Here is a 9715-nt window from a genome sequence, read left to right as displayed (position 1 = left end):
ATAAATCAGAGAAATTTATATTGTTGTACTACTTGAATATATATGTACGCCATATTGATGTTAAAGATGATTAAGTAGCAGAAAGGTAATCATGGAATTCGGTTGGGGAATACCAGTTTGATCACTTGGGGAAATGAGCCTTCCTACTTCTTGCCAAGGACAAGCAGATGAGCAGTAACACATACACAGAGGGAACACTATTTTTTTGTTACAGATACAATGCTATGTAATTATGTATCTATTCATTCATAGCTTGTGCCCGTTTTAATAAACCACATATTCGAGAAATTTGGTTTCCTTTGCCACAAAAGTCACTTTGGATAAGTTTCAGTTAGTTCCACAAATTTAAAACTCAACTGCTAATTGTTGGCAATTGAAACATAAAATGAATGTGACAATATCCCACATCGGTGTACACAAAGAGCTTAATCCACTATATAAGTCTCATGGACCCCTCCTTCTATCGCCAATTAGTTTTAGGATGGAACCCATAGATTTCTATCAATGTTACGACCACTTAATAATGCATACATGTCTAAAAAATATTGACGCAGCTAACTAGATAGCACAAATATAAACTACAACATTGGTAAAAGTAAAACATACTAAAAAAAAAAAAAAAGTTGGGCAATGTTATGCTTATCCAGCATCTCACTATTTATGCTTATCGATGAAGAGAATAGGCCCATCCATTCATGTTTGGGTTTGACATTTTATTGGGCTTTATTAAATCTGGCCCAGCCCAAGTCCATCTGTTTTTCGACCCACCGTTTGAAAAGGTTAGAAATGGCGAAATTCAGTAATTGGGAGAAAATATGGCGCGCTGAAGCACACGTCTCTACAATTTTTCCTTACTTTACCTTTTTCAAATTGACTATGTACTGTAGTTCGGCGCATCGGAGTGATTTTTATGCGCATGTACTGGTTAAGTGAAGGTTTTGATTCGCATTTCAAGCTGAAATTCTTTTCCTTTTTTCCTTTACAAATTTTATTTTTGTGAAAATGGCGGCGACGAAGGGTTCGTCATCCTCGCCGACATGTAATTTGGCGGCTCTGGATTCTCTGAATCAGAACTCAATCGGAGAAATGACGAATAGCTGGAATGCGTTTTGCGCAGCAACAGAGGCGCAGCTTAGGCGCGATGAAAATCTGTCGTTCGCTTCTGATATCGTGCCACGTGTCCGAACTCTCTGCGGTTATGGACTCCAGTCGCTGATCGTCGAGCACTTCCTTTGCTCTGTGGAGGTAGTATTATAGTTTGATTTTATCACTGAATTTTGAATTGCTAAGTTTGCATTTATTTTTGAAAGAGGAATTTGATTTTTTTTAACTACCTTAAGCTTTCGTTCATTGTTCTACAGTATTATCCAGAATAGATTTGTACTTCATATTGATTTTGATTTTACTTGGCCGTTGACAGTGTCACTAAGAACTAATCTTTCATTTCAAGCGGGGCTTTTTTGCTTGATTTTGAAAAGCATTAGCATTATACATTTGAGGCATTACAGGCTCCCGCATTTACCGCTTTTTTTATTTTTGCATTTTCTTTATCAAGTAATATTGCGGATTTAGATTAAAAATGCTGTCTAATTTGAACTCATATGAGTGCAAAATTTCAAATTTCTGCCTTTTCCTCACTTGTTGCTGTGGGAAGTGTGTTTAACTTAAAATTCTCATATAAGAATGATAACGAGTTGGGAGATCAAACGGATAATTATGCAGTGGTGTTTTGTTAATTGTGTGAGCATCATAGATGGAATAGTTTCTTTATCTACTGTGTCTTTGTAAACTCATTTGTATTTGTGTTGCTACAGAAAATATTTGAGAAAAATGGAGCATCAAGGTTTTGGAAGCATTTTGATGCTTACAGCAATATGGTGGTTCAGGATATGGAAGACATGGTATGACTCATGCATTAGCGTGAATCTTTGTTTTTGTCATTCAAGTCCTTGTGGGATTATTGAGCAATTTAGTGATCCACACTTCCATGTTCAAGTTTCAGTGTCACCTTAATAAAAATTTGTTCATTCTAGTTTCCATTCAAAATTTCAGATTTCATCTTTCTTTAGAAGACAAGCAACACAAACTGAAATACGATAAACAAAATCAAGCTTGGTGCTAAACACAGTTGTATTGAATTTTAATATGACTGTTTTGTCTTAGCCTTCCCATTTTTTTGTTGATCTTGAATAGACTAGGAAACTGATATGGAATATTGATAAATTATTAATGGTTCTCCTGGTAATCTATTGGTAATTGTACCTTTTTAGGTGCCTAGCATTGCAAAAATCAGAACCATTTACTTAACATTGCACTACCTATTTTAGTTCATGCATTTCTTAAATGCACGCGTTCAGAAATCGCCAAAAACAGCAAGTGTATGCACGCACGTCCATGTGTGTGTATATATAAATCATATTTCCATGTTATTTTACCAGGTTAGTATGATCATAAGAGTTTACAGTTGCAGCTTACATTCTACAGTATTTTATTGACCTGCTAACGATCTTTAGTAAAAAAAAAGCGACTTTAATAAATGAATCGGAAGATCCACATAAGATATGCAGTGATTGATCAGTGTCATGAAACAGGATCAACAAGGGGAGATGCAAGAAGTACTACATACAGCCTTAGAACAGATAACATCTGAAAAGCAATACCTGGAGAAGTGCCTATTAGTGTTAATTCATGCTTTAGAGACATGCAGGGAGAGTAAGCCTGAAGAAACAGCCCACTCAGATGCAGAGCGGAACTACCTATTATCAAAATATCAATTAATAGTAACTTCGGTTCTCATGGCTAGTCTTCCTCGACATTTCCCTGGTACTTATTCATTTAAATCAATTTATTCTATGCAAGTACCGCATATTGTGTAGTAGTAACTCTTTGGGCTGGAGCACAGGAACTTTTTTGACATCTCCATTTCATAGCCTAAACGGGCAGTCTTTATGGGCCATATTCACCAGATTCTTAAAATAGGAGTAGATGAAACATCTTATGGCATTCTTACAACTCTCAAGATTAATGCCTTAACTGTATTTATTTGTTTCATTTGATGCTTAGATGTGCTTCAGTGGTACTTTAAGGGAAGGCTTGAGGAGTTAAGTGAGATAATGGCTTCAGGGTCTGAGTATGATAACAAGTTAAGTGTAGATGATGAAGGGGACCAGGATTGCAGAAGAGTGGAAATGGATATTGATGAAAACCAACACCAAAGAATTGTACTGGGAAACAATAAATTAGTAAAGAACATTGGGGAGGTTGTGCGTGATCTGAGGCATCTTGGTTTCACCTCAATGGCCGAAGATGCCTATGCGTCTGCCATATTTCTTCTATTGAAGGTTCATGTTTGTTAATACACAGTTGAGCACGCTCAAATTTCCTCTCTTTTTTGCGGGTTGATTATTTTCACAGAAATGATGACTGATGATACCCTTCTCTGATTCTATGACACTTAATCTTTTCTTAATGTATTCAAATTCAGGAAACATTTATGACACCCAAAGAAAGCTATCCCCTTATACTTCAACGTTCACTGATTTTTTTGATACAATATCATTCTGATTCCTAATCTCTTGTCAGGGCAAAGTGCATGAGCTGGCTGGTGATGATTTCAGGTTTTCAGTATTAGACTCTATTAAGCGGTGGATACAGGTAATTCATGTGGAAATGGTGTGTTTCAGTTCTGATGGGTCCATTAGAACCTGAGGGGTACTGGTCTCTGTAATTTGTTGTTGTATGTTGTTGAATATTTTAAAATCTCATGCTCGAGTCCTTTATCATACTCTGTTCTTGTGCACCCCAATTAAATGTGGATACATGAACCTCACTCATGGTTGCTGTTACAATTTAGGAGATATTGGGCTCCACTTTTGGTATGTATATGACCTATTAAATAGGGTGTTGTGTTTTGCAGGATGTGCCACTTCAGTTTCTACATGCCCTTCTTGCATACCTGGGTGACTCTGTAAGTTATGGAAGCCCTTCTTCTGGTCTGAAATCTCCTTTGGCATCTCACCCATCTTATAAGTATTGTGGAAGCGAAGTTCCTTCAGAAGGACTCATCCGATGGCAGTTACGCCTAGAGTATTTTGCTTATGAAACATTACAAGATCTAAGAATAGCCAAGCTTTTTGAAATTATTGTGGATTATCCTGACAGGTAACTTTATCTCTTTTGTGCACTAACAATTTAAAAATTGGTTTACAAAATTTAGGGCAGTGCTTCAGGAAGGTATGGCATGCAGCTTGAGTTGAGGAAGGGCTTTTATGTGTGTTATCAGTCACCTAAACATTTCATTAAAGTTCATGTTATTTCTTCTCTGATTTTATGGTTGGCAAGAAATCATAGATGAAACTTCAAAGTTAGCGAAAGGGTTAGAGGTTAGGGTTTTGTGTATGTGTTCAGTGGATTTGACAAATGAAGGTAAATTTCTTCTGATCTTTGAAAGAACTTTCGATGCTTAGTGGTGTTTTGTTATCATCTTTGTATTTCAGTTCCCCTGCTATTGAAGACTTGAAACTGTGTCTTGAATATACCGGGCAACACTCGAAACTTGTTGATTCTTTCATAGCTGCACTCAAATATCGGTTACTAACAGCTGGTGCCTCTACCAATGATATATTGCATCAATATGTTTCAACTATTAAAGCCCTTCGAACCATAGACCCAGCTGGCGTATTCCTTGAATCTGTTGGTGAACCAATAAGAGAATACTTGAAAGGAAGGAAGGATACCATTAAATGCATTGTTACCATGCTCACTGATGGGGCTGGAGGAAATCCTACTGGACCTGGAAGTACTGGGGATAGCCTTCTTGAAGAGCTAAATAGAGATGAAGAAAATCAAGAGAGTTCTAGCTTTGATGATGATGTTTGCACTGATGACAAGCAAGCTTGGATAAATGCCCAAAGGTATTCCACATAACTACTTAAACTTTGTTATTAACATTAGAAATGATCTATTTAAAGATACAACTATGCATAAAGATCAAAGTAATTGTTATTTGCTCATTGTCATAATATTAAGAGATGCTCTACTGCTTTCAAATTTCAAACTGTTGACATAGTGTGGTGGTATGCACTCTTCAAGTTGGGAACCTGATCCAGTGGAAGCAGATCCCTTGAAGGGCAGCAGGTATCGGAGGAAGGTTGACATTCTTGGTATGATTGTCGGCATAATTGGTTCGAAGGATCAGTTGGTGAATGAGTATCGTGTTATGCTCGCTGAAAAGCTTCTGAATAAACCTGATTATGACATTGATTCGGAGATACGTACACTGGAACTCCTGAAGGTTGTTCATTACGATAATTAATGTTTCTGCTGCTTTAAAATCTTCTAGTCTGTCTCTTCTTTTTGCTAATATCCTGTGTAACTTTAATTCACAGATTCATTTTGGTGAGAGCAGCATGCAGAAATGTGAAATAATGCTCAATGATCTAATTGATTCAAAAAGGACGAACACCAATATTAAAAAAGCAACCATCAAGCAACAACCTAAGCCAGGTCTTATTTACACTTTCTTTAAAATATACAGAAGAAGACTTAAGCTTCTCATTCAGTTCAATGGCCAAAATTATTTTTAAATAATTGTATATGCTGTGATTATGTCTCTCATTAGTGTGTGCAAATTATACAGTTGCTGACATTGGAGAGGTTGAGCTTTCACTGGATAATGTTGATGCTACCATTATATCATCAAATTTCTGGCCACCTATCCAGGTACAATATCAATTCTTTAAATTCATTTTTTCACATAACTCTAACCTTGTAAAAGTAAATAAATGTTTATGGAAGTTATGCTTCTGGTTTGAATTATGGTAATGTCCTTATGATTTAAGTGATTATGTTTCTTTTTACAGGATGAGGCCCTTAATATACCTGGACCTGTGGACCAACTGTTAAGTGATTATGCTAAGAAGTTCAATGAAATCAAGACCCCTCGTAAGCTCCTATGGAAGAGAAGTCTTGGTGTTGTGAAGGTTAGTAGCTTCCATGGAAAATGATGTGGCATTTTCTTTAAAGCTAAAAACGGTCTTATCAAATGTCTGAAATAATCTCAGTTGTAGACACTGAAGAAACAGCTGGTTAAAAATTGTCAAAAGAATGTTAAGAAACTATAGTTTCCTCTACAGCAGCTGACATAATACTTCATTATCTTAGTTGAATGTACATGGGCATGTTCTTGTGCTTTCTTACCTTGTCAAAACAAGATCAGCAGCTGATGTAAACACCTTCTCTATCTGAGGAATATACTGCATACATGCATATCTACATGTGCTTTCTTACCTTGTCAGATCATTAGTAGCACATGGTTTCATTTTGGTTCAGTTGGAGCTACAATTCGAAGATAGAACACTGCCATTTATGGTCACACCTCTCCAAGCTGCCATCATTGGTCAATTCGAGGATCAAACAAGGTAGGCTGGGAAGATCTTTGTTATAAGATCAATTTCTATTACTACATGGTAATTTACCAGGTTGCTTGACTTTGTTACTGATTTTCCTCAATTGTCATGTAAAATGCTTCTTTCAGTTGGACGCCGAAGAATCTTGCTGCTGCTGTTGGTGTACCAATTGATGTCTTGAACAGAAGAATATATTTTTGGATTAACAAGGTTGCAAGTCAACTACATGAAAATCTGCGCTTCAAATTATTTTCAGACAAAGGTGTTCAATTTAGGGATCTGACAATCTCTATGGATTGAATTTTTTTTTTTGCTTGTGGTCAATTTAGGGCATCCTAGCAGAATCAGTTCCGGATTCTGGGGATCACACATTTACTCTGGTGGAAGCTATGGCCGAGGGTGGCAAAGCTGGTGTTGGCAGTGGTAGTTCCGAAGAGCTTCTAGCAGGTGATGAGGACGGAGAGAGATCCGTAGCATCTGTTGAAGATCAACTGCGAAAAGAAATGACTGTTTATGAGGTAGGCATGACGAAAAATGGATCTCTACTTTTCTGGAAGTTATGTAGTGATTAGCTAAAACCTGTTACTTTCATATGAGTATTTCCTTCAAATCATTTCTCCTTCAAATTGCATTTCACTTCTATGAGATGAAGTGATGAACATTGTTTGACACAAAATGGCTGCAGAAATTCATCACTGGGATGCTCACCAATTTTGGCAGCATGGCACTGGACCGGATTCACAATACGCTCAAGGTACACCTGAGCTTGTGAAAACTGCAGACCATTATACGTAACATAATAAATGTTGACACGACTCACTAACAATGTTTTTGATAGATGTTCTGTATAGGCGACCCCTCGTATGACAAATCGCTCCAGCAGCTGCAAAGTTTTTTAGCTGGTCTAGTTGCAGAAGAGAAGCTTGAACTCAGAGATGGAATGTATTTCTTGAAGAAGTAGTAATTACCATATATTTTCATTGTGCTTAAAAGACTGAAAACTCTTCATTACCAAGCACAAATTTTAGCTTGATTGAAAATTTTATTTAAACTGCCTTGAATATGTAAACTGTGTGTATGTTATAGAATAGTTGATATGCCCATTTCGTTCTAGTGCACAAAGTTGAAGAAAATATATTTCATATTTTTGTTACTAACTTTCAACGTATTGTTACGGTAGTATGATGAAAATAAATAAAAACTAGCATTATGAAGATTAATCAAAGCTGGAATAATTAAATCAAGGTTACTGTTATTGGGTAGTCTTAATGGGCTTTTAATTAGAGATGGGCTGTGCAGTTGTGAGTTGGCCCATGTAAATGTAACATTAATATATAGTGCATATTTTCATGCATTTTAATTTAATTCATATATAGACTATGTATTTTAAAAGTAAAACATGACCACGTTTTCATGATATAATTAAAAAACACACTAAAAACAGTAACGAATTAGAGAAATATAGTATACCACCCAATAACAAAATAGGTTAAATTTGTAGGGAACATGTTTAATCATATAAAATAATTGGAAATTTGTAGGAGTCGTGAGAATAGAGAAAAGATTAAAAAGGGAAATATTTTCAGATTAAGGAAAGTATGGTGTTGGCGGCAACTAGAAGTAGGCTGGCCACCACCACACACAAAAAGAGAGAAACAACAAATGGTATGGTTGTGATTGAAGATAAGCTCAAACCAAAAATATTGGAAAAATGCATCATAACAATAAAAAAAATGAAAACTAATATCTACTACTGCATTTGACGTAGGATGCTTATGCGTTGTTGATGTTGTGACAGAATAGAGCAATTGTGTAATCAAGATAAAACATAAATCTAAAGAAGACATATATTTACGTGATTCACCAACGTTGTTGGCTATGTCCATGGGCAGGAAACGAAGAACAGATTTTATTCAAAGTATTTTCAGCTTGTGACTACAGATTTCAAAATTATATGCTCTACTCTCATATATATTAGGCACACATGAAATAGACTGGGCCTAGAAAAACATAGCCCTATCCTAATTAGAAAACTTAATCTTATACAGAATCAAGGTATATTACAGTTGACATATTAATAAAATACTCTAAAATTAACAGTATAAAATATTGTCCCAACGCCTGATCACACTTTCTAATTTTATTTATCCTAAAAAAACTTGAATACATATTTTATGTGTTTCTAGTATCAAGATAAAAAAGGTTATCCTCGGTTTGGCTGCAGGTAAATTCAACCATATCTATGAATTGTGATTTGACAATAGGATAAGAATGGTGAGTGACGAGAATAAAAACGAATGCATAAATTTGAAGTGTTGTTTATATATTTGTGGTTCTGAAACATTGAATTGATGTGCTAGGTTTCAACTCTGTATTCATCAATCTTCATCTACGTATACCCTGCTTTAAGAATAAAAATACTTAGATCCTTTAATTTTATGTGAACCATTTTATCTTATAACTATTGTACCATTTGACGTTTCATATTGAGCAATAATTTATCTAGTTCATATATATCTTTCATTTTATATGCAGTGAAATATTATAGTTATATATCGAGATATAAAATATAGCCAAAAGATAATTGAGAGAAATGAAATTAATTTTCATTAGTTCGATCACAAAAAAATCTGCATGTATCTTATTGTTAGATGAATACAATTCCAGTCACATATTTATTTATGCATATTAATCTCTCAATTTTTAAATTAAATATAATTATCCTTAGATTCCATCCCTATGCAATAATGCTGTGCTATTCGAGCCTCCTTTAAATTAAATTAATAATAATGAGATGTTGTTTGGATTTATCATGAGTGGGTCATGGAAGCTCTCGTCATGCATTTATGAATAAAAATATCTGATGATAGCAACTAAATTTCCAGTTTGGAATTTAAATTCCAAATTAGATGATCAAATATTTGACGAACGTAATCATATTCATAATCGAGAAAAGGACCCATTTATATTTCATTATCGTAACCGTAGCCCTGATCTCGCCATCTATTAACGCCCATCAATTAATTTCTTTATTTATGAGATAATGATTTTTATGGGCATCAATTATTTTTCTTTTTCTTTTAGTGGGAGTCCATCCTGACCTTACCTTTATATAAAGAGCAAAAGATATTTTAAAAATAATACTGTTAAATAGAATAAAATTAAATAGAAATTAATACTGGTGGTTTTAATTAGTAGAGAGTACCCAACTCTCATATTCTCTCTGTTTCTTAAAAGTACGAACTATTATCTTATTAATTTATCATTGAAAAATATAAACTTTCTAATTTTAGAATATTTAAGCGACA

General features: G+C 34.9%; 1 protein-coding gene across 3 annotated transcripts; it reads left to right on the top strand.

Moving 5' to 3' along the window:
* Window positions 1-820: 820 nt before the first annotated feature.
* On the top strand, window positions 821-7544 carry APC2 (anaphase-promoting complex/cyclosome 2). 3 transcript variants are annotated; one of them, XM_089060897.1, is made up of 17 exons: window positions 821-935; window positions 1072-1245; window positions 1815-1901; window positions 2592-2823; window positions 3064-3341; window positions 3583-3654; window positions 3917-4161; window positions 4497-4913; window positions 5092-5293; window positions 5388-5505; window positions 5639-5721; window positions 5862-5981; window positions 6331-6419; window positions 6536-6617; window positions 6737-6925; window positions 7093-7161; window positions 7246-7544. In XM_089060897.1, exons 2-17 carry the CDS (start codon window positions 1087-1089, stop codon window positions 7366-7368), a joined length of 2565 nt encoding a protein of 854 aa, XP_088917023.1. In that variant the 5' UTR covers window positions 821-935; window positions 1072-1086; the 3' UTR covers window positions 7369-7544. The 3 variants fall into 3 exon arrangements, 2 of the variants coding, with proteins under 2 accessions (XP_088917023.1, XP_088917022.1); XM_089060896.1 differs by having other exon boundaries at window positions 821-1245; XR_016132722.1 differs by lacking the exons at window positions 6737-6925; window positions 7093-7161; window positions 7246-7544 and having other exon boundaries at window positions 821-1245; window positions 6297-6419.
* Window positions 7545-9715: the final 2171 nt, after the last annotated feature.

Source organism: Salvia hispanica, chromosome 6, assembly GCF_029641045.1.
Source record: "Salvia hispanica isolate PSC_SH4W2 chromosome 6, Shi_PSC_v1, whole genome shotgun sequence".
Lineage (NCBI taxonomy): Eukaryota > Viridiplantae > Streptophyta > Magnoliopsida > Lamiales > Lamiaceae > Salvia > Salvia hispanica.
This window is presented reverse-complemented; position numbering and strand designations above follow the sequence as displayed.

Coding starts and splice junctions, on each gene's coding strand:
- APC2 (XM_089060896.1), top strand. CDS start 1,003: ATGGCGGCGACGAAGGGTTCGTCATCCTCGCCGACATGTAATTTGGCG. Junction 3,342..3,582: donor CCATATTTCTTCTATTGAAG/GTTCATGTTTGT, acceptor ATCTCTTGTCAG/GGCAAAGTGCATGAGCTGGC. Junction 3,655..3,916: donor CTATTAAGCGGTGGATACAG/GTAATTCATGTG, acceptor TGTGTTTTGCAG/GATGTGCCACTTCAGTTTCT.